Raw genomic sequence first — 24,184 nt, 5'->3', positions numbered from 1 at the left:
CCCAAATTTCATGTATCGCTAAATACGGCTGCATGTGTGTCACCATATATGACTGTATATGACCGGGGGAGGGTCCTGGGCCAGTGTTGGGAGATGAGAGCATCTCCAAGTGCTGGCCTTTCCATTGCCGTGAATGGGTCCCAGGTCGTATTGACCTGGGTTACCCATTTACACTGCTCCGCTACTTGCTCTCCTAAAGTAATAAATGTATTCTGCCTTTATCTGTATACACAGGTAAGAATACTTGGACCTATACCTATTGCCAGAGCCCTATACTCAAAACAGGGCCAGTGCATGCTGAAAGCGCATGTCAAATATTTATAATAGTACCAATTTATTATTATTCACATTACACCACACAGTAGTGTCCATTATTCATATTACACCACAAAGTAGTGTCCGTTATTCACATTACACCACACAGTAGTGCCACTTAAACACATTGCATCAGACAGAGGGCCTGATTCAGACCTGTTCGCAAGGCTGACATTTTTACAGATGGACAAAACCATGAGAACTGCAGATGGGGCAGATGTAACACGTGCAGAGAGAGTTAGATTTGGCAAAGTTATTTTGCTTTTGTGTAGAGTAAATACTGGCTGCTTTATTTTGACACTGCAATTTAAATATCAGTTTGAACATACCCCAGCCAAATCTAACTCTGCATGATACATCTGCCCCACCTGTAGAGCAGTAATTACAGCCTTGCTAAAAGGTCTGAATCAGGCTCAGAGTCCCTTAAACACACTGAGTGCTGAGTCCAATGCTGAGGCAGCTGCTGATCCCCTGGTAAGGCAGCCAGCACATACTGTATATTCCACATAACTTTACATGTGTGCTAATATGTGCTGATCGGCTCCCCCCTGCAAGCATTGGTCGCACTGCAGCACAGAGGCAGCAGCAACTGATACTATACATATAATATATAGCCTTAGCTGTTTCCTTTTCACTTGTACATAAACGTTTGTCACTCCAACAGGTTGTCTCTTGTCCATTGCACATTTTGATCTGTAATCATTGACATTTTAGAAGGAGGCCAAAGGCACTGGAGGGAGACGGTCCTTCAACCATCTCAGAGGACTGTCCCGCCATCCCAAGATTAGGACATGTGTCCCGATTAGTGGGTGGTTGGGGGATATTCTTGTGCAACAAGCACTTAAGACAGGTATTCCAGTACCTACAGAAATACAACAGTGTATTTGTAGGTGGACAGACTCACTATCATGTGTCTCACTAAACCCATGCCATTATAACAGCCCAATTCTGGGATTCCTAATGTTGGCGGGTATGCTCAGTCTAAATATTTCTTGTCACTTTTCAAACTTCTTACCAGGGAATCTCAGTTTCCCCTTGCTTACCCAGGGCAATAATTGTATCCCATCAGCTGAAGTCAGATGTGTCAGCATAGAGTGTGAACTTTATTGGATCAGATGCATTCCTTCATTGTGACAGTCACATTACAGCCTCATGATTAAGGAAGGTATTCAATCCTGGCCGCTATTAGGCAACGGCAGAAATTGCGGTCGTCGCCTATTCAATGTTGCCGTTTCCGACAGCATTGAAGGCAGTTTCCGACAAAACAGATCCAACTTTAGGAAATGGCCATGGATTGTCGAATTCTGGGCTGTTTCTTGACAACCCGCAGCCATTTTCGCCAATCCTCTGACTTTCTGACAATCGGAACATTGAATTCTGACTGTAGAGTTCCTTTTGAATGGAACGAAGATGGCCTGGGATTCCGACTGTTGGGCCATTTCAACAGTCGGAATCCCAGATTGAATACCCCGCTAAATGTCCAAAACCACACTGACGTGTTTTGCCTTATATGTATCCCACAGAGTATTCAAGATGTCATTTTAGTGAGGTACTGTGAGAATGACAAATAACACTGGCTTTTTACATAGCGAGATATTTATTATAAAGTACGTAATAAATATGTACACATATACTCATTCATTGACATTTGGCTAAAACAGTCTACTTTACTGTACTGCATAAAAATGATCTTTCCTGAACCTGCATTCTCTTACAGTTGCAGGATTTTATATACACTAAGGCATGTCAACCATTGCTGGTTAAAAGCTGATCACTGCATATACCATTTTGTGCTGGTACCTCTGAAAACTAACTGCACAGCAGTACGGAATTGTACACTTCATCTAGGTCTTCCTATCACTCTATCACTTATGCTCACACTGCATAGGGGAGCAGTAAGATTCCTATTGGACATAGTCTTCTGGTTAGTGGAGCATTTCATCTGTGCACTCTTGTCACCATCCTGTAATAGATTTATATCCAGTACTCCCTACTGGATACGCTCTGCCACCTCTTCACTAGGGGAAGGTGGCGTTTCCTGGTTTTCTGCCAAATTCAGTTTCTGTCTAAATCATCATCTGTTAAGGAATCTATAACACAGTTATACATACTTACAGTTCCACTAACATTTACAACCATATGTAAGACATAGGGGGAAATTCAATTAGCCCCAATAACAGAATGCGTAATAGGTTCATGGACTTGTGTTTGGGCTGTCGGCAAAAATTGACTGTTTATCGTTAGTCCATCGTAAATTACCAGAGTTACTTGAATTCCCCCATCATTTAAGAATAGATATAAAGAAATGTGTTTCGCATGAAATAAGAAGGCTATCTGCTGTGATTTCCTTACATACTCCTAGGAATATAACTAACTTAGGGCCATTATTAACTACTGTGTGCGGCACGGCTTTTGGCCGTGCAGGGTTTTACCGCCCGGCAGGAGCTGGAGCGTGTGAAATAGCCCAGCGGGTCATAGGCTGGAGTGGGAGGGTATGGGTCATAGGATGGAGTGGGAGGGTATGGGTCATAGGCTGGAGTGGGAGAGTATGGGTCATAGGGTGGATTGGGAGGTTATAGGTCATAGGGTCGACAGTACTTATGTTGACAGTCATTAGGTCGAAAGTCACTGGGTCAACACATGGAATAGGAAGACACAAGCATTAGGTCACCGTGGAAAAGGTCGACATTGCTTTTTTCGTTTTTTGTCTATGTCAACTTGGACACTGTATAAAACCTCAGAAGATGCATCAGCTTTGAAAAACCCTGGTCAGTGAACTTACCCCTACGTCACTATGAGGGGATATGTTCAACTGAGACTGAATGTACTAAAGTCAATTTGAAAGTTTACTTTGTGCAGGTAAAATCATTTTGCTCCCATACTGAGGGGTACATTTATTAAGATTGGAGTTCTATTGAAGATGGGATGTTCCCCATAGCAACCAATCAGATTCTGCTTCTTATTTATTTAGGACATTTTAGAAGATAATACATATAATCTGATTGGTTGCTATGGGCCACATCCGATCGTAGTAAATGTTCCCCAGTTCTTTCCAAGTTTAAATTGTGATGTGTGAAGAAATGTACTTATTTATTGAGAAAATGTTCAGCCAGAAACACACAGAATATAACTGCCATAAACTTGGATCATACTGGGCGCACTTCCCTTGCTACCCGTTAATAATGAGATCATTATCACTGTTAGATTTTAAGGGCAAGATGTACTTACCCTTGAAAAGTGATAAAATGGAGAGTGGTCAACAACCAACCAATCAGCTCATAACTTTCATTTTACAAACCCATTTTATCACTTTGAAGCTTAGTACATCTATTTCCCATGTAGAAAATTCATTCACTGTATTTCTATGATGCAGACACTAGATGGCACTATCATCTCTTCCTAAATTCGTAAGGGAACATGATCAGGGTGTAGATTATAAGGTCGACAATAAGTCGATCAACTACTATTTGTCAACAGCGAATAGGTCGTTAAATATAAAAAGGGTCGACATGGTTCAGGTTAAGGTGGTCAAAAGGTCGACATGGAAAAGGTTGTCATGAAGAAAGGTTGACCTGAATTTTTTATGGTCTGTTGGTGTCTATGTCGACCTGGACACCATATTCCTGAACCACCTTCCCATTGCTTTGGTTGTGCTCGGCACACTATTATAATCTCCCTCTATGCCCACTGGGATGGTGAAGTATGAACAAGTCATTTTATTTTTATTTAAATCATGAAAAATGAATGTCGACCTTTTTCCATGTCAACCAATTTCAGGTCGGCCTGTTAACCATGTTCAACCTTTGCATGTGTCGACCTATTGATTAATCGTGGTTGACCTAACAATCGCATAGCCATCACCACAATGATATACAGTGCTCTATTTATAAAGCCAGCTCATAAAATGGACTTGAGCTGCTGTGATTTGATAACATGTAACATTATGAAAAGGGTGACATATAGAGGAATTAGTACATGTTGTGAACTAGTGGTGGTGTTATATAGCAGGAACTACCGCCAGTCAAACATAGGAAGTTGTCTTGTGCACCAATATAAGGCTACACCTCACACACTGATTGTCATGAGGTATGTTCCATGCTCCTGTGGTGCCCCCACACAAAGCATGCTTAGGAGAGACGCAGCCAACAGCTTCTCAACATGTTAGTGATGGACTTGGGGCCTGAATCAGGTTGGCTTGGTAAGCAGCGTAAATTCTCTGCATATCCAGCGGGTAGGAGCCGCAACATTGGCTTACTGAACCAGAATCACCCCCTTGGAGTGTAAGGCTTTGCTATGGTGTTTACTATTGTAAAGCTCAACAGAATCTGCTGCACTATATAAGAAGCTGTAAATAAATAAATGTGTCATAGGAAAGTGCTACATTTCTACTGAGAAACAGAGGATGATGGCCAGAGCCATAACTACGGATATGTGAGCAGGAGGTTTTGTCGCTGGCGTGCACCCTGCAGTTGGTAGAGCTGCCACAGGAAAAACTTGTCCTGTAACAGCACTGATGCTGACCCTACCCTGCTATAATGAGCAGCAGGTGGGGGCCCAATGAGGTGGGGGCGGGGTCTCCGCCTTGGGCAGTGGTTCCCAACCCTGGTCCTCAAGTACCCCCAACAGTGCACATTTTCCGGGTCACCCAGCAGGTGCACTTATTATTCAGGCACATTTGAAAAGATCCACAGGTGGAGCTAATTATAGCACCTGTGATTCTGTGTGGAGACCTCTAAAATGTGCACTGTTGGGGGTACTTGAGGACCAGGGTTGGGAACCACTGGCCTAGGGCGTACCCAGCACTAGCTCCAGCACTTGATACTGATATAAGAATGTAGTAAACAAAATCTTAATTTAATCTTCAACAAACCTGATGGAAAGTTAAAGAACAAATACATTCTGCCATCATGCTTGATATTGGGTTATTGAATATAGTTGAGGGGTTGTGCAGGGTTTCTTACATAAAAGGATACATAGAGCTGCTTAGTTCTTCCAGCTGAAAGATAAGAAGTAAAATGCAGTCTATAAGATACATGACACCTGGAAGAATATAAAATAACAATGTAAAAGGGTTTGATTATAACCAACTTCTTACTTATAAAATATACTTCCCTGCTTATTAAAGCCCAAAAGTCAAATCAGCAGAAAAGACATTTAAAACATACTCTGTAAAAAAATACATTGCACAGCATATATAATAGTTATAATTTGCATCATAATAGTTTTCCTGCACAAGAGGCCTCTGACCTGACTTGTGGGGTTATAAGCAATACTCTATAGACTGTGTAAGCGCACACCCCGATCAGCTGGTTTCTATCACTGTCATCCTGGGCTACGCATAGACTGCACACACTAGAAAAATCAATTGATGGTGAGAGGTAGCAAATGGATTTGCAGCTAATCGCAGGCCTGCAAATTTTTGCAGGCTTATTGCAGCCGGGTGCCGGATGACTGACCAACAGTCATTACACCGACGTCAGAATCCCGACTGTTAAAACCCTGAAAGACGGGCAGTGGATATTCTACCTGGGTCCTGGCAGTCTGAGTCCCGGCAGTCGGGATTCTGACGTTGGGCTAATGACTGTCGGAATCCCGACTGTCGGTGTGCTATACCACACCCATTGCAGCCTTGCACAGGATGGGACTTCACTCTGGCTGGGCATCGCATACCTGATTTCAGGGCTCTGCAAGTTAGCAGCCATGCGATCAGGTCTGAAGAAATTATGGGCCTGATTCAGAGATGTACGCAAACACAATCTTTTTACAGCTGAGCAATTACCGTTAGGCACATTGTGCATGTGTCACCATGGTCTTACAATGGCAATCACATAGAGGTTTTATTTGTATAGTGGCTGACAGTCAGGGAGCTTCAGGGAAGTCATAGGTAGTGGCTGTGGAATTTGCATTGGTTGGGTACAAATCCAGACAAGAGCGGCAATAGCAGATTTTCACATATTGGTTACGCACACAGTGCATCAAAGGAGACCATGCTATATCCATCACTGTCCACACAGTGCATAAATACTCACTTGTAGTGATAGAGCACTCATGATATAGCACAAGGGGGTCTATGTACTAAGTCCTGGACAGAGATAAAGTGGATACTCGCAAAGTACCATTCAAACAGCGCCTGTCATTTGTCATACACAGCCTGTAACATGGCAACATGGCAGTTAGGAGCAGATTGGCTGGTACCCTCTCTCTCTTTAGGCTTAGAACATAGACCCCTGGGTGGTAAAGGGGCCCATTAACCATAGATCCTGTATGTAATGCGATCTGCCCAGGATCACAATGACCATGCTGCACATCGGCTGCTCCCGAGGAGGGTTGCTTTGAAATCCTCTGCCCAGCAACGGTAGCTGCGGGGATGAATATCGGGAAGCATTGTTGTTACCATAGAAATCTATGGAGGAAGTGGCTGTGTGCGGGATCGGTGGGGTCACGGCAGGTATTGGAGATACACCCACCATTTACCTACAATCCTTTCTACAATTACTGCCTCAATCACTCTCATAATAACGTGAATGTACTGTAGTAAGGACTATGGGCCGAATTCAGACCTGATCACTGGACACATTTGTTCTCAAAATGGGCAAAGCCACGCTACACTTCAAGTGGGGCAAATGTAATATGTGTAGAGAGAGAGTAGATTTGGGTGTGGTGCGTTCAAATGGAAAACTAAATTGCAGTGTAAGAATAAAGCAGCCAGTATTTACTCTGCACAGCAACAAAATAACTCACCCAAATGTAATCTAAACATTGCAGCCTTGCTAACAGGTCTGAATCAGGCTCATTGTGTGTCTTCACCATGTGCAAGCTCTGGAGCTGAGCACAAGCAACTATGGGCAATGCAGTGTCAGTATGCAACTGATGGGGCACATCTGTTTGTAATGGGGTGGTCACACGTTACCTACATTTAGAGTGTGTGTGTGTGTGTGTGTGTGTGTGTGTGTGTGTGTGTGTGTGTGTGTGTGTGTGTGTAAGGCATGTTAATGGAAAAGCTTGTAGTGCATAGACAGAGATATGTTGGATGACTTGCGTTCAACTGAGTGTGTTGATTTTTTTGGTACAGAATGTAGAGTACATTTACCATGTTACTAGCAAATTATCCCAAAAATGACTTTCTCAACTTTACATAATGCCTCCATTACTTCAGCATGACACCACAGGACTACTGTATTTTCATTATTGTTGTCATCAATGGTACTCATTAATTATATATATATATTTTTTTATTTTTTCCGTCTTTCAATATATATGGCTTTGGAAAATATATTATATGCTGTTATGTGACCTGTCTGTGTATGATATCTTACATTATTCAGCAGCTGCTCCAGGTTCCTCTCCGCATGGGTCTGTTCTCCAGGCTCTTCCGCACACACATCTAGGCTGAAGTGAAGACGCGCTAGCTGTTCCTGCATCTCCCTCACCCGCTCCAGCTGCTCAAATGAGCAAACCCGCCCTATGAAAAATTCAGCTTGAGAGAAGGTACTCAGAGACTTGTGATCGCACAATGCAGAGACCAGCCACATTATTTGCAGCACATAGAGGAAAACAAAGGAGGTAAATGGGAGCAGAGCATTTTAAACAAAGGAGGAAACTTGATTTATCCACCACAACATGCTGGGGGGTACTCAATTTATGACAAATGTTTTGCTTTGGCAAAAAAAAAATAATCTTGTTTTTTAGTCTGAATTTCCATTCTGTCTATTCAATTAAAATGCATATTATTTGCGGGCAAAAAAACCCCACTTAAAAACTGGCGGAAACGCATGCAATTAAATACAATGGGATTGAAAACCTCACGTTTTTTTCATCTGCCCGAAAAAACAGTACCAACTGAATACCCCCCCCCCCCCATACTCATACTAGTGCATCTTTGCATCTTCCAACCTCATTACCGAATGCCTGGAGTTTTCCAGAGTGAAAGTCATTTAGAAGACTTAGGAGACCCCCCTCCATTTCACACACATGGGAGACATCAGTTAGGAAGGAGTGCTGAAGGCTGGGTCCAGGAGTTACCACGTCACAAGGAGCAGAGGGTCTAGTACGCTCCTTAATGCCCCTGATAGACAAAGAAAGGGAGGTTTTGTGCCAATACAATATTTAATAAGGGATCTGTACACATCTATATTTTTAATGGAGGGCTGAAAGATTGTGAAATCTTTAGAAAAAATATTTGCTTAAGTTATGCATACATTCTTTGAGGTTCAATAAAATAAATATTGGAAAAAAGTTTGCTGGAAAAGCGGACAACACAAATTGTTACAAATGTAATTCTCCTGGGACGGATAGTATACCACTGCCTCTGGACATGTCCCCTAGGGCTATTTCACACGCTCCGGCTCCTGCACGGCCAAATGCCGTGCCGCACTCAGTAGTTAATAATGGACACGATGGTGTCCATTCACACGGGACAGCCACGGCCCGGCTGCAGCCGGATCCCACCACTGGTAGGGACGGCTGCCGGGCTGTGGCCATCCCAGCATTCTAAACTTCCTTGTGCGGCACAACTTCTCGGTCGTGCAGGGTTTCGCCGCCCGGCAGGAACCGGAGCGTGTGCAGTAGCCCTTAGTAGTCGATTTTTGGCAGCAAATAATTTTACACATGGTATAATTTACAAGTTTTGGAAAGCGGTTTAACATTTTAAAGGTTTTCATGTTGATGTATTTTATAAGGGGATTTGTACCATATCCTTTATTTGTATGATACTTGGAATGTATTACAGGATACGGATCTGTATATTGCTTCTTTCATGGATGTCTATTTTATACAAAGCTGTTGTGTGATCTATTGTGTGTGGCACTTTGCTCAGATTGTGTATGCAATAAAAAATATTTAACCCCTTCAGAGGTGGGTTTTTCTGGGGCAGGAGTACCTAAATAGAAACCTGTCCCAGAAAAACCATCCACTGATGGGTTAGAGGAGTCCCAGCGCTCACCTCCCCTCCTGTGTCCCCCCCCCCCCAGCCCCTCTGCTCCAGCGGTCTTCAGTGGAGCTCCCCTGCCGCTGTGGCCGCTGCCAATCATAGCAGCACACTAGCCGGCGGCAGGCTCGGACGCCTGAACACCCGAGCGATCTGAGTCCCCCGAGCTGTCCCGAACATCCCCGAGCCTGCCGCCATCTCTCCTAAAGTAATGGCCGCGGCAGGGGAGCTCCGGCGAACGAAGGTATGGGGGGGGGGCACAACAGTGGAGGTAGGGAGAGAGCGGCCTAGTGGGGGTTGCTGCTGAGGTGATGCGCTAGTAGTGCACACCTGCAGGCACCACTGGCGCACACCTGTAGATTTGTGGCATGCCCGGAAATTTTCCGGGACTGCCCGCTGCGGCACCGCAGCTTGGCCCGGAAAATTTCCGGGACTGCCACCGAAGGGGTTAACAAGGAATAAAGAAATAGCAACCAAGAAAAGAGAGTGTTTCAAGTTATACTGATGAGAGAGGCAATGAGAAGCTCTGCACTGAGAACCAGGACAGTCTCATTTTCAGTGCAACCAAGCACAATGCATTTTGTTGGGTTTTCTACTTGGCTCAAAGGAATCATAATTTGTAAACATCCGTATTACGTATATAATATCTGAGGTTTCTAATAGTCTAAAGCTGGGTACACATTAGAAGCATGATATTGTGGGTGAAGGGACTCGGCGGAGAATACACATTTGCCCTATGCCTGCAGCGCCAGTGGAGGATATGCTGCATTTGGCAGTATGGCCCTCGCTAGCGATGTCTTCCCTTGACCATGCATACAGGCCTAAAGAAGATGTCACTTATGACGCACGTAGGGTGACCAACTCATCCCTTTAATCCGGGACACATATTAATTACACAGGTTCTGTGGCTGGCTTTCACCTGGTTTTAAACTGCCGCAGAACCTGTGTAATTAATATGTGTCCCGGATTAAAGGGATGAGTTGGTCACCCTAGACGCACCGTAGTGTAAATCGTCAGGGACATAGGGCAAGATTCAGACTGATCTTTGTTGAGCGTATTTGAATGTATAGTAGCCTAGGTATTTTCAGGGAAAACCTATGACATCAGCGATGGCCTCAATCAGCCTGTTTGTGTCACAGAGTTTTGGAAATGTCAGAGTTACTCACATTTGCACAGAGTAGGAAAATAATTTGAGTGAATTGTGTAAAGATTTGCAGTAAATAGCGAGTAGCAGGGTTTTAGCAATTCACTCACTGATTTGCACAGGGCAGGTTTTCACTGTCTGAGCGGCAGCTATAGACTCTGGGTGACATTTAATAGAATGCGATTTTTAGTCATTTTCAAATTTGCCCATTATCACACTTTTAAAAATCAAATTTTTGACGCAAATTTGCATATTTATTGAGGTGCGTATTCCGGGCAAAAAAGTGTGATCAAGTGCGATAATGTGCAAATTTTTGTCATGAAAATGTGCGATTTTTCGGCATAAAGGTGTGCGAATTTGAGTTAAAAATAAAAAAAGGCGTGGAGTCCCCCCTCCTGAGCATAACCAGCCCCAGGCTCATTGAGCCGGACCTGGTTCAATACGGGGGACAAAAAGCGTAGGGGTCCCCGGTATTTCTGAAACCAGCCCCGGACTCTTGGACCAGCCCCCCAATAAAGCCCGGGGCTATCACCGGCATCCCAGGGCATTGGAAGCCGGCCTGATAGAGTTAAATCAGACATTCCTAACATTGCTTTATACAGGTGAACTACAAGTGCCAGCAGGCCTCCCCCGCATGCTGGGACTTGGAGAACCACAAGTCCCAGCATGTGGAGCATTAATGGGCCCGCTGGGACTTGTAGTCCACCTGTAAAAAGAATGTTAAAATAAAGGACACACACACAGAAAAGTATAACTTTATTACACACACAAACACACAACTCACTTTTACACCAACATACTTACCAATCCAGAGTCCAGCGATGGTCTCTCTGCTGCAGAGCCAGCTCACCCCGCACTGACAGCGGGGTGAGCCGGCTTTCTCCTGTGCAGATAACAGCCTCTGTAGCACTGTTCCAGCGCTACAGAGACTGCTAGCGTGGTTGGCCTATGCGTGTCCATGGAGATGCCTAGCTCAGCCTTGATTGGCTGAAAGCGTCTCCATGGAGATGCATAGAGTCAACCACGCTAGCAGCCTCTATAGCGCTGTAACAGTGCTATAGAAGCTATCAGTGACGTAGGAAGCCGGCTCACCCTGCTGTCAGTGCGGGGTGAGCTGGCTGTGGAGGAGGAAGGCAGCGCTGGATTCTGGTGCTGTAAGTATATTGGTGTAAAATTGAGGTGTGTGTGTGTGTGTGTGTAATAAAGTTGTACTTTTCTGTGTGTGTGTGTGTGTCTTTTATTTTAACATTCTTTTTACAGGTGGACTACTAGTCCCAGCGGGCCCATTAATGCCCCGCATGCTGCGACTTGTGGTTCTCCAAGTCCCAGCCTGCGGGGGAGGTCTGCTGGCACTTGCAGTTCTCCTGTATTAAGCAATGTTAGGAATGAGAATTTAACCCTATCAGGCCGGCGTCCAATGGCCAGGGACGCCGGTGACAGCCCCGGGCTTCAGCCCTGGACGGGTGAAGCCTGGGGGGGGACCCCTTTATTGGGGGGGTCCCCACTCCTCCAGGTACCCCGTCCAAGGCTGACCAGCCACGGTGCTCATGGTACGGCCGGGGGACCTTGTGTAAAAAGTGTCCCCCGGCTGTGGCATGACACTGCGGGCTGTTGGAGCCCGGTGCTGGTTTCAAAATACGGGGGACCCACAGATTTTTTGTCCCCCGTATTTTTGGAACCAGGACCGGTCCAAGAGTCCGGGGCTGGTTTCAGAAATACGGGGGACCCCTACGCTTTTTGTCCCCCGTATTTTTGGAACCAGGTCCGGCTCAATGAGCCCGGGGCTGGTTATGTACAGGAGGGGGGACCTCACGCCAATTTTTTTTTTTTTCAAATCACAAAATCGCACATTTTAAAAAAATCGCACCTTTTCATGACTAAAAAATCGCACTTTTCATCCCGAAAATCGCCCTACATCGCATTTACTCGCACTTTTCATGCCGGAATACACACCTCATTAAATATTCGCTTTGAGGAAAAAAATGCGATTTTAAAAACCGGCGATAAAGGGCGATTTGAGCAAAAATCGCATTTTCGGAAAAACGGTAAACACAATAAATTTTGCCCGTAGTGTCAGCCGCTGCCAACAGATGGCAGTGTTTCGGAGGCACACAGACAGTCACTAGACATATATATATATATATATATATATATACATATATATATATATATATATATATCTGTTTAAACAATGTGGTCACAAGCCATAGGGCACCCCAAAACTAGGAAAGGTGAGTGCCGATGTTTAGTGTATATATATAGATATATATATATATATATATATATATATATATATAGATATATATATATATCTATATATATATATATATATATATCTATATATGCAATGCTGTTGGGTACCTTCTTATCTGAGACTTTTCATTAACTAAACAGCATGCAAAATAATTATATATATCCTGGAGATAATCAATATCATTGTCACAGTTATTCTCTATATTTAATACAGAGATGCGGTCTGAGAAGTATTCAGGCTGATGAGTGGAGTTTGGGTGACTCAAAGTGTGAACTGATTGTTGATGCATGTTTATTGCACATTAATCTGTGGCCTGTGCTGACGGGCAGTCCTATTCAGTATGCATTACTTATGCCTATATATTACATTAACATACTTAATTACTGGTGTGTCCTTGTGCTAGCTATTGGTAGTGCACATGTTTATTCTAAATATCCGATTAAATTACCTCTTGATTTTACTCCTTTGCTTTGGGGAGGGTGGATGTGGTAGCCCCAGGCTGAAGGTAGCGCTCTTACATGGAGGAGCAGAAGTTTTCCGCACAGGAGCAGGTGGCAGTGTCTGGGTTACACACACCTTAGGACTCCTCTTTTTCTTCTTGTCATCCATTTACTATACCCTAAGGATAGCATGCATAGAGGGGAAAAGAAACAAAACAGAGTCAGACTGTATTCCCATTTTAATGCAATCTCTATTCTTTACCATGTAGCACTCCACCATTCCCTTCTACTAGTCTCTAGACATGGGAATTGAAAAAGCATGCCTGGTGTGGTCAAAGCCTTGTCATTTTTAACTGAGCTCTCACATTCCAAAAGGTGCTATCTATATATATATATATATGGCTCCTGGAGACCCTGTGATACTGGGCTTACATGCTATTGAGAAACTTCATTTGTTGTGAACAGACTAGAAGAACTGTTTTAATTGTACTGAGAGATACTTCAGGTTTTCTGTGAATTTACCATTGGTATAGGAGATCTACTTCCCATCCCAAGGGCTGTACAAAGTCACTGAACCTGAAGAATACCACACTTGATTTTATGCAAATCCATCTTTTTGCCTCATAAGACCACACCTATCTCGAGACGGTTCAAACCTTCCACAATGGACAGCACTACTCTAATTTGAGAAACCTTTTTACCGTTTCTGGTAACTACAAATAAAACTTCCATTAAACTTTACAGCTCCACTCACAAATTGTATAGGAGATCTCTCCAGTCCATCTCGTTGTCTTAAAAGACCGCACCCATTCTGAGGCAGTTCAAGCCCATAGAGGCAGTTCAAGCCTTTTCACGGCGGACTACATTATACTTACCTGAGAGACTTTTCTCACCACTATTGGCAACCTTTATTAAAGTCTATTAAACCATACAGTCCCACCATCAAAAGGGTGAAGAAGATTTCTCCCCATTTGGATTGATACATTTGCCCCTGATGAAGTCCTAAGGGACGAAACGCGTTGGGCCGCGGATCTACAATTTATGTGGCATATTTCTGAAAAAAACCTGAACACATGAAATCTTTTTACTGCTGGATGAACCACCAATAAATGTTTATCTGTTTTTACAACTATTGTTTATTCATTGTATGTTGAGCCACAAAGTGGTATATGCAGCGCACCCCTATTCTCTTTTCTATCTCTTCTCTCACTGTACCTTCACTGACAGCAGGGTACTATAGAGGTGCTGCTCCTTTCAGTGCATTATTGGGGCCACTATCCTTTCCAATATATATATATATATATACACACACACACACACACACACACACATACAATAGGAAGGTGTGGCACTCGGTTCAATCAATCAAAATAACAACAGTGCAGTGTCATAGGTGATAAATGTTTCAGTGCTCTTTACTGGCACTATTGTCAGTATCCTGATGATAGTGCCAGTAAAGAGCACTGAAACGTTGATCACCTATGACACTGTACTGTCGTTATTTTAATTGATTGAGCCGAGTGCCGCACCTTCCTATTGTTTATTCTGCTTTACCTCTAGAGCTGTGAAGGCACCGGACAAGCTGTTCCTGTCTACTGGGAGTGCCGGTCTCCCACCCTGCTATATATATATATATATATATATATATATACACACACACACACACACACACACTAACCCTGTTCAGCAGCACCTTTCCCTAAGTCTCTGCTACCTTGTTCATTTATGCATTGTTAGGTGCTGCTTGTGGACTCATATAAATTATAATAATAATAAATGTAGAACATACTTGCCTACTGTTCCAGAACAGCCCTGCGGCTCCTGAAAATCGGGTGGTATTTCCTGGCTAAAGTGTACAAAAGCTGCACACAGTTGCCCACTTACTGAAAGTGGGTGGACTGGGTGGTCAATGATGTGATTTGTGTTGAATTGTTTCATCATGACCTCACATTTTGATTCACAATGCTGGTAAATTTGACACATCAATCGGAACCGAATTGGGTGTGCAGCCAGGATATCGGCGATATGATCTAGAATAAAAAATACCCCTTTCACATCACAAATGCCAGGTCGTACCCGGTATTTTGACATAGGTCTGGCATTTGCAATGTTTAGCCCCTACAGCGACCCAGAAATAATCTGCTTAAGGACCAGGTTGGAAGTGATCATTGCTGACTTCAGAGACCCACCCAAAACACACCTTGGCACAAGAGTTTTCACAAACACACCCAGAAAATGTCATGTTTCCACCCCTAATGTTGTATTTTTGTCATTCAAACTTCAGCTATTCTGCGACATCTATGCGTACAGATATTTTTTTTGCTAATTCGGCCATCCCATGTGCGATCTTTGGATAATTGATTGATTTGCAAAGTCACTGATTAGCAATCAATGCTGAATTATATTAGATAGTGAGCCCTCACTCATATCAATCAGTTGGATCGCTATTGCCAATGACTGGACCAACTGGAGGCTGCTGAGAGACTAATTAAAAAGTCAGCATGCTAGACACTAAACTAATAGGAAGGTACAGTTACCATGCTTATTATTATCATACTGGTGCACCAGACAAAAACAATTACAGTATGGACAACACTCCATGTATACACTTATTTGATTGACAACAGGGAGTGTTATATTCTATCATACCACAAGCGGACCCATTGGGGAAGTCACAAATATATACCAGTTGCCAGGAGTAGATGATTAGATAGACAGTGTCTACATAGTCAATAGGTCAACATCATAAGGTCGACATGGTCAAAAGTCCAACATGAGTTTTTTACTTTTTTTTGTATCAATGTAGACATCTGCCGACATGGACCCTCAATTAGTGTAAAGCTTTGCTCGCCATGCTTCAGGCCTGGTGCCTAGTCCACATGAATGGTAAAAGTATAGAAAAGCCCCCAAAAAAGAAAAATAAATTGTGTCATGTCGACCTTTTCACGAGTCTACCTTTTTCCTATTGAACTTTTGACCATGATGATCTTTTTGTGTCGACCTATTGACTATCTATCTAGACAATGTAGATCTATCAACTGGAAACAGAGCTGTCAACCGACTGGGGTACTGTATCTAATTGTGGTCTTTCATTACAAATTGGTGCAGATATTAGTAATTAGTTAAAAGCCCATCAAAAATGACGCCTTCAGCGAAATACTTTCACTTTGAGCTGTGACAGTTTTAGCTCACAAACTCTTCACCCGAGCCCCAGTCCCTATCTGCTCCTACCTCCAATCTCTGTCTTCACAGCTCCCTCTCTCCATATCCAGTACGCTTTAACAATTGCTTTCTCTGTTATGACATCTTTTAGCACACAAAGCGGTAATCTGGTCCGTTAAGTGGCCTCTAGTGGTCAGTGTCGGTACTTTACCTCAGGAGTGAGGAGCAGTTAGCCTTTTATATACAGGTAGAACATCGGTAATCCAGCATCCTTAATTTCAACTCTGTGCCATTTTTCTGGATTATTGGTGGTATATGCCAACAGTTTGCCATCCCACCCCCAATACATAACCTTAATCTCCCATAGCCTAACCAAGCCCTCCTGCAGTGTACCTGAATCCTCCTGCAGCCTAATTACCACCGGCAGCAGCTAAACATCCTGCAACCTGACTACTCCCCACAGACTTACTCTACCCTACGGACTGAGCCCTCCCGCAGCCTAATTGAGCCCTCTTGCGGCCTCCCACAGCCTATCTGAGCCCCCTTGGCATCTGATGTCTCCAGATTGAGAGTTGCCGGACCATCAGGTGCTGGATAATAAGTCTCTTTCACCACTTCTGTTGGGGGCCGGAGATGGTTGCATACACGTGGAGCTCCGATCTCCCATCCACGGAGCTCCACCATCCCTGGCCTCTGGAGTAGAGTGGTGGAGGAGGCAAGCAGAGGAGGTGAGCGGAGGGAAGGAGGTTGGAGGAAGCAAGCACTGACTGTCCCCTGGCACAGGAAGTGGTGACACCCGGCCGGGTCCTCTCCCTCCCCATCAATGTTCCTGCTCTAGGCTGCCCCAGTAGAATTTAGCGGAACCCCAAAGGAACAGCTCCTGCAACATGGGGGGTGGGGGTGGTGGGTGTTTGCTGGGCGGGGGAGGGTCCGGGGAGGCTGCTGGTCTCTGCTCACTCCCTGTCTGATATGCCACATCGTCAGCTTTAGTGGGCAGGAAAAATATTACTATTACTGAGGGGGGTGGGGGGTGCTTCTGCGTTAAACATGCTTCTTTTAAATGCATTAAATAGAATCTTAATATATTGGAGCGGGATAAAAGCTGCAATGTATGGAGTGTCGTCAATAAAACTGTGGTGTGTATTCCATCAAAACATATGAATGTAAATCTGCTTTTTTTACTTTGTACGGTATCATTGCTAAGGAACATTCATAATAGGGATGCCAATCCCGGGGCATTTTTTCAATCCCGGGATTGAAAAATGCTCAATCCCAGAATTCCCAGCATTGACATCTCTTATTATGGTACACACATTCGTCAGTCAGCACAGGTAATAACAACAAGCCATGTCCCCCCACACCAAGCCCCGTTCATTTACTTTACATGGGCGGGTGGCTGGGAGCAGGGCAGACAGCAGCAGTGCCTCCGGGAGCGGGGGGTGACTATGATGGCGGCAGCAGCTGCAGACCTGGAGAGCGGGTGGCAGAAGCTGCAGACAGGGCGGTGAGGCTGGGACTCAGAGGTGTGCAGTCTGGAGTGTGTGTGTGGGCGGTGCGGCCTGCGCATCGTGACAATCATAGGCCGCATTGCCCATACCCACTCCAGACTGCAAGCCAGGCATCGGAAACACCTGGGCAGCGTCTGAGACCACACTCAGATGCTGCCCGGCATTAGATATGTGCACAGGGTTTGCAAATACTCGCCATAGCGAGTATTTTATCCACTTTGGAGCACCAGGGACTCATTCTTTATGAATGGCTGGGTCCCCTGGGACCCAGCCATATCGGCGTGCACGCTGTGTTAATATGTGTGACAAGGGCGGAAGGATCTGTTTCCCCCTCAGAGCTGCCTGTAGTAGAGGAGTCTATAGACTCTGCTGGGATTTCACTCACCCTATCCCTCCTGCCATTACTTTTACAATCCTGATTGGTGCAGCACAGGTGTCCCTATTCCGCCCTTTTCTAGTATATGTGTATCTTGCTTTATGTGAGTGGGCAAATTGCATATTGATCCCCCCCCCCCCCCCAACCCACAATAGCCACAGTTTTGGGGTGCCCAAATCTGTTTGCTTACAAAAAAAAAAAATAGGCTCAGGCTGGCCATTGGCTCAGGGTATATGCCATATGGAAGAGAGGAGGAGGCTTCTGTATGTGCCATGCTGGGGAAGGGGAGAGGAGGCTTTATTCCGTTGGGACCCACAAAAGGTCAAGTAGGACCCCGATTTTTGTAAGTGAGGGGGGATTCAAATCCCTGCCTTTTTGGGGCCAAATCCTGGGATCCCGCCAATCCCGGGATTGGCCGCACTAATTCGTAAGCACAAGCTTCTGTCTTGTTTTAAAAATTGAAAGTTCTGAAGCCACAGGTGATTAGCCAATGAAAGTTCAGATATCTTTTAAAGCTCTGTTTATTAGCTGATCGTGCCTATTAGGGTTGGGTTTAGTTACATAACTGCTAAACCAAGCTAAATAATTAACATTTGTTAAATTTCAGCTCGTCATCACCAGGTCAGTGTGAGCTGAATTACAGGTGCTGACAGTCGGTCGCACTTAATTAATGCAACAATTGAATAGCTCTGTTGGGCACCATCTACTGGCTGTCAGTGAGTAACAACTGAATTCCCCCTATGTCACTATTCTGTAGTTAAATCAGAACTGGTATGTATTATTTGCAGACCATCATACAGCCTATATGACACTATTAATAAGAAAGATTACATTTTAGTTTGAGAAAACATTTTGCTATTGATGAAGATACATCTCCTTTCAATTTATAATACAGGTATATAAGTGAAAGACGATTTCAGTTGTTTATAGTCACTTTGTAAAGGATAGCATTAAAATCTTACTAACATGATATCTGTATCTGAATGATTTAGTGACATAAGATCTTCCTGGCATCTGGGGACATTAGAAGGTAGCCTGGCATCGCTCAGCACTGTGCTCACCCTGGCACTATTTATTAATGTGATATCACCAACCAGACATCAAGAGATATCTTGTTCTGTCATATTAACACTTTCACTGCACATGGAAACTCGTTACGATACTTTTTGCTGCTCTGGGGCAGTGGAAGCAACAATAACAAGATCATAAATGACGGACCATGGTAACCATTGCATTGTCAGCAACATCATGACCATTTTAGCACTTACTTTGTATACGGTGTGTACTTGTGCATATGGTCAGTAATCAATATTCCGTGTATTTTCGATTTTGTGTTCTAGTGAACTGGACCAGGGGTATGGGATGGAAAGATTGCATATATATGAGCTGTATTACATCCACCCATGTATGTAAACTTATCACGCAGTAACTTGATCATTACAAACAGCTCTTAATAATGCTCACTTACATTTTAGAAATGTTAACATTTTAAAAAAATGTAATTTTTAATAATTAAAAAAAATGTAAAAATATAGCAAAATATTTTTTTTAAAAATACTGTTTAGGCAATGCTGATGGATAGATCTCAAATGCTGAAAACAGCGTACATTAGGTCCGCAGTCACAGGACATAGCAGTTTCACTGCTGGCCAGGAGCGGCGACCATGCAACAGGGGGTGTTTTGTTGAAGCAGGCCATACAATGGAGGTGGAGAGGGCCTGTGGTGGCTGTGAGACGTCACACTAAGCCGAAGTAACCCAAAACATGGCCACCGTACGCCTGGCTTCGCAGCTAGGCATTCTGTAGTGAAGTGCTCTCACTTTAGCGAAGTGCCAGCAAATTTCTGATGGCACAACAGGGGGTGGAACCGGGCGTTCTGGGCGCCCCCTCAGCCTATTGCCAACAGCTGAAGTTTAGGGAATCCTTGTCAAACTACAACTGGGTCTGAATCAGGCCCCATATTTGCTAAATACATAGGGCTGATTCTGGGTTGGGAGCAAAGCAAAGCGAAAAAACAAGTAGCACTGCACCTGTTTTAGGAAATGAATCAGAGTAGTAGGCAAACCCAATGACAATAACAGTTTGGGGGGGGGGCGAAACAGGAGCAGCGATGGTGATTATTCTACAAAATGGGACTTTTGCCTTTGTGTTTTAGACATGCTGTGACCAGAGTCTCCTGATACAGATTTCCTGGCCTCAGCAGAGCAAAAACATCGGTCATTCTGCATAACCTGAGTGTTACTTGGATGGAAAATGTTTTTGCAGAGTGATCCGATGTTGCTTCCTCCGCCGCAGCATCTATTACTCGGCAATCTGAGTAACACTTATTTGGCCTACACACAGGGTGATTTTTGCCTATTTTCTAAGCAATCTGTCTAAATTGTTTAGAAAATAAGCACAAATCGCTGTGTGTGTGTAAGGCACCTGGTGACAGCTATGCGCAGTCCTGTACGCTGCTATCGCTGGTCTAGATTTATACTGCATGCAGTATAAATCTAGTCATCGCCCGTGTTCACACTGCAGTGACAGATCAGTCAGTACACATAGCTGGTGCAGTGAGCTGAGCGATCTGTGCTGAGTGATCTGAGCTTAACTAGATCACTCAGAACACTACTAACATCGCCACGTGTGTAGGTCCCATTGGGTTACGCAGGATGAGCATGAGTAGATCACAGAATCTCGCAGGAGGTGTCTATTAACACAAGAGTATCCTGCAATATATGTATGTATTTACAAACAGCAACTCTGTCCAGAGGGAATCGGTACATCTGTCAGAATGAACTTAGGTCTACAGTCATTAGGTCTACCCCATTAGGTCGACTGGCTGGAAGGTCGACCTGATTTAAGGTCGACATGGGCCAAGGTCGACATGACTTTAGGTCGAATTTGCATAAAGGTCGACATGATGAAGGTCGACTGGTCATAAGGTCGACATGGGTTTTTCACTGTTTTTTTTCCGCATTTCGACACAGTCGACATGGACACAGTTGGCAATGAGAATTGGACCCTCGCATCGCTCGCTTCGCTCGCAATGCATCGGGCACGGTGGCTCGCTGCGCTCGCCACAGCTTTAATAACCTCCTCCACGCCCTAGTGGATGGTAGGGCATGAAATACCGCCTGTCGGCACATGTCGGCTCAAAAAACAGTGGAAAACCCCATGTCGACCTTATGACCAGTCGACCTTCCTCATGTCGACCTTTATGCAAATTCGACCTTAAGTCATGTCGACCTTGGCCCAGGTCGACCTTCCTGCCAGTCGACCTAGTGATGTCGACCTAATGACTGTAGACCTAAGTTCATTGTAATAGATGACCGCTTCCCGTCCAGAGATGCACTGCTGTGTGTTCTGCGTTCCATCTCTAAAATAGGCCCATAATGCATGGGGGTCAAAAGATTTATTCTTTTTTTTTTAACCTCTGCATAATCCACATCGTATTTTTATAAAAGGCTCAAGATGGCCATACACTTATAAGATGTGGTCAATTATCACACAATTTCAACCCATCGGATGTGAAAAGTGCCATATGTGTTTTACCTCAGGATCTGCTTCAATAGGCAGTAGTCAAGGTATTGCGCATGAAGCTGCATGCAATACCTTGGCTCAATGCTTTAGGGAACACCACCAATCAAAAGCAGCTTTAATTAGAAATGAAAACATACCACCACCATATTGGTTATAAAATATAAAAACACATACACATAACTAATCTATCTAGCTATTGTGCGGGCTTAGCATAAGTGCTGATTCCTTTGTATATATATACGCTGTATCACCACTAAATACTACACTTCTTCTGTATTTAAACTATTTATTTATGCTTCAAAATGAAAAAGTATAATTTTAATAGCCAACTTTTGATGTCAGTTCTAAGGAAGTAATTTAATATTTAAAAAACAACATTTACAGTGATATCTTATTACCCACAAATAACAGGCTATTTTGCCCTGAAAAGCCAGCCATTATGCAGACTTGTTGGGGACATTGTTTCAACTGGATCAGGCAGACAAAGCAAAATCCCAGAAAACAGCCCCATTTTTCAGCAAATACAAGGCTGCAGCATCCAAGAACACACAGGTTTCACACATGCTTTTATATGTAAATCATCTAGAAAAAAATTGGGAGTTTTTTGCACTTTGGGATAATAGGAAAGGGGGTACAACTGCTATGGGGCCAAGAGCTGAGAGGGGCCCACTTGGCCTGTCAAAGTACCATGTGCTGTATACATTTTTCAGCATTAGGTGATAAATAGGGGCACTTACAAACTTTTGCTATGGGGCCCACATATATCTAGTTACGCCACTGCTCAGAAGGTTCCTACTGAGCAATAACTTTTAAAAACATGTCATGTGTATAGGGGTAGAGAGAGTAAACTATATAGATAGATAGATAGATAGATAGATAGATAGATATGGTGTGTACACACTGTGCGATATGTCAGCTCTCGATATAGAAATCTGCAGCCACCGATATTGATATTGGCAGCTGCGAGTACCTGGTGGTCTGTCGGAATCAGCCGGCAGGTGACGAATGCTGGCAGGGGGGAGCGCAGGGGCCATAACCTTTACGATATAGTAAAAAATGCACAGACAAGGCTGAAGTTATAAGCTGGACGAATAAGAAGCTGCACAGTCTATTGCTACTTGCGAAACCGCATGCGCAGGGTTGCGCATCAGTATTGCAAGCTCCCTTAACAGTGTGTTATTGGTGCTAACTTCCCTTATGATTTATATAGTAAAAATAGTAGGGAATAAATAGCCAAAATCGCACTGTGTGTTGATAGATAGATAGATAGATAGATAGATAGATAGATAGATAGATAGATAGATAGATAGATAGATAGATAGATAGATAGATAGATATGGATTACTGGAGATGTATCTGTTTATATAATGACCTTATAAATACGTAATGAGGATTAGGTAGCCCCGGGGAGTGGCAAAGACACAATAACACCAGCACCACCACACAGGAAGCTGCAGGAGGCCACAGAATATAACTATACAAACATATTTACTGTAGATATAAAGTGCTGCTGATGTCCTTAGGGTACAATGATGGGAACGCGCAGCAGCTACTCGCTACTAGAAGAGTAATAAGGCAGCAGCGGGAGGGAGAGTACCTGGGTGACTGCTCAGTACTGGGATGGCAGTAGGTTGGGGACAATGCACAGATTCTTCTCACACTCCTGTCCGCTCTGTGGCAGTACTTGACACTCACTCCTCCATTATCCCGTACCACTATTCCATCTTGTCACCATCCCGGCCTCCCCTGCATCTGTCTCCTCCTCCCTGTGCCCGGCTCCCAATACACCAGCAGAGACCGTCTGACAATGACCCTCCTCTATATCTCTCACTCACATTGCTGCTGCACACTCCCCTCTGGTGAAGCCTCATCGTGATACACTTCCCCCCTCCCCCTGCCCCACACATCTCCTTTATATACAGTGTGTCTACTTCTATTCCGGGGGCAGCAGCTGCAGCATTTGCACGTTCAGCATAATGTGAATTGTGATCTGGGATTAAAAATGATGCGCTGGAAACAGAGTTTATATTCTGGCATAATTCCTCAGTGTAAAGAAGTACCACATTGTACTAGCCTGTCCCGTTCAAAACATACTGTAAAAATATGGTTAATTGCATTATTAGGTAATTAATTATATATTGTAAGATGTAAGGGAATGATTAGTAAATAATAGTGGCGTTTTTTAGCTATGGGCTGCAGCGCGTGCCCCAGGTAAAATCCGCCACTGTAGTGAAGCCAGATGCAGTTTGTGAGACTGCACCCCCGGTGCCTGTCATTTGTATAGTACAGGCGCCGGGACCAAGATTGCTTCTATGGGCTGTTGCCCAAGCAGCCCATAGAAGCCGGCCCCTGTCATCACAGGCACCAGGGACAGGAGAGGAGGAGGCAGCGACAGGGGTGCCTGAATCGCTGCACCCCCGCTGTGGCCAGAGGCAGCCCCCAATAAGGTACAAGCCGCCACTGTTAGTAATAGTTGCCCATTTATCATTTAACACTTGCGGCTGAAATGGGTATTTTTGGGGTATAGCCCCAAAT

General features: G+C 44.1%; 1 protein-coding gene across 2 annotated transcripts; it reads right to left on the bottom strand.

Moving 5' to 3' along the window:
* Positions 1–1,893: 1,893 nt before the first annotated feature.
* Positions 1,894–23,488, bottom strand: CCDC28B (coiled-coil domain containing 28B). Of its 2 annotated transcripts, XM_083173726.1 has the most exons (7): positions 23,247–23,488; positions 14,869–15,109; positions 13,088–13,258; positions 8,217–8,380; positions 7,632–7,777; positions 5,289–5,311; positions 1,894–2,381 (listed from the first exon to the last, which is right to left on the bottom strand). In XM_083173726.1, exons 3-7 carry the CDS (start codon positions 13,246–13,248, stop codon positions 2,306–2,308), a joined length of 570 nt encoding a protein of 189 aa, XP_083029852.1. In that variant the 5' UTR covers positions 13,249–13,258; positions 14,869–15,109; positions 23,247–23,488; the 3' UTR covers positions 1,894–2,305. The 2 variants fall into 2 exon arrangements, with proteins under 2 accessions (XP_083029852.1, XP_083029851.1); XM_083173725.1 differs by lacking the exon at positions 14,869–15,109 and having other exon boundaries at positions 23,247–23,487.
* Positions 23,489–24,184: the final 696 nt, after the last annotated feature.

This window comes from Crinia signifera, chromosome 2 (genome assembly GCF_055691185.1).
Source record: "Crinia signifera chromosome 2, ASM5569118v1, whole genome shotgun sequence".
Taxonomy (NCBI): Eukaryota; Metazoa; Chordata; class Amphibia; order Anura; family Myobatrachidae; genus Crinia; species Crinia signifera.
This window is presented reverse-complemented; position numbering and strand designations above follow the sequence as displayed.

Coding starts and splice junctions, on each gene's coding strand:
- CCDC28B (XM_083173726.1), bottom strand. CDS start 13,248: ATGGATGACAAGAAGAAAAAGAGGAGTCCTAAGGTGTGTGTAACCCAG. Junction 8,381..13,087: donor CAAAGGAGTAAAATCAAGAG/GTAATTTAATCG, acceptor TTTGTCTATCAG/GGGCATTAAGGAGCGTACTA. Junction 5,312..7,631: donor TGGAGCAGCTGCTGAATAAT/GTAAGATATCAT, acceptor CTTATCTTTCAG/CTGGAAGAACTAAGCAGCTC.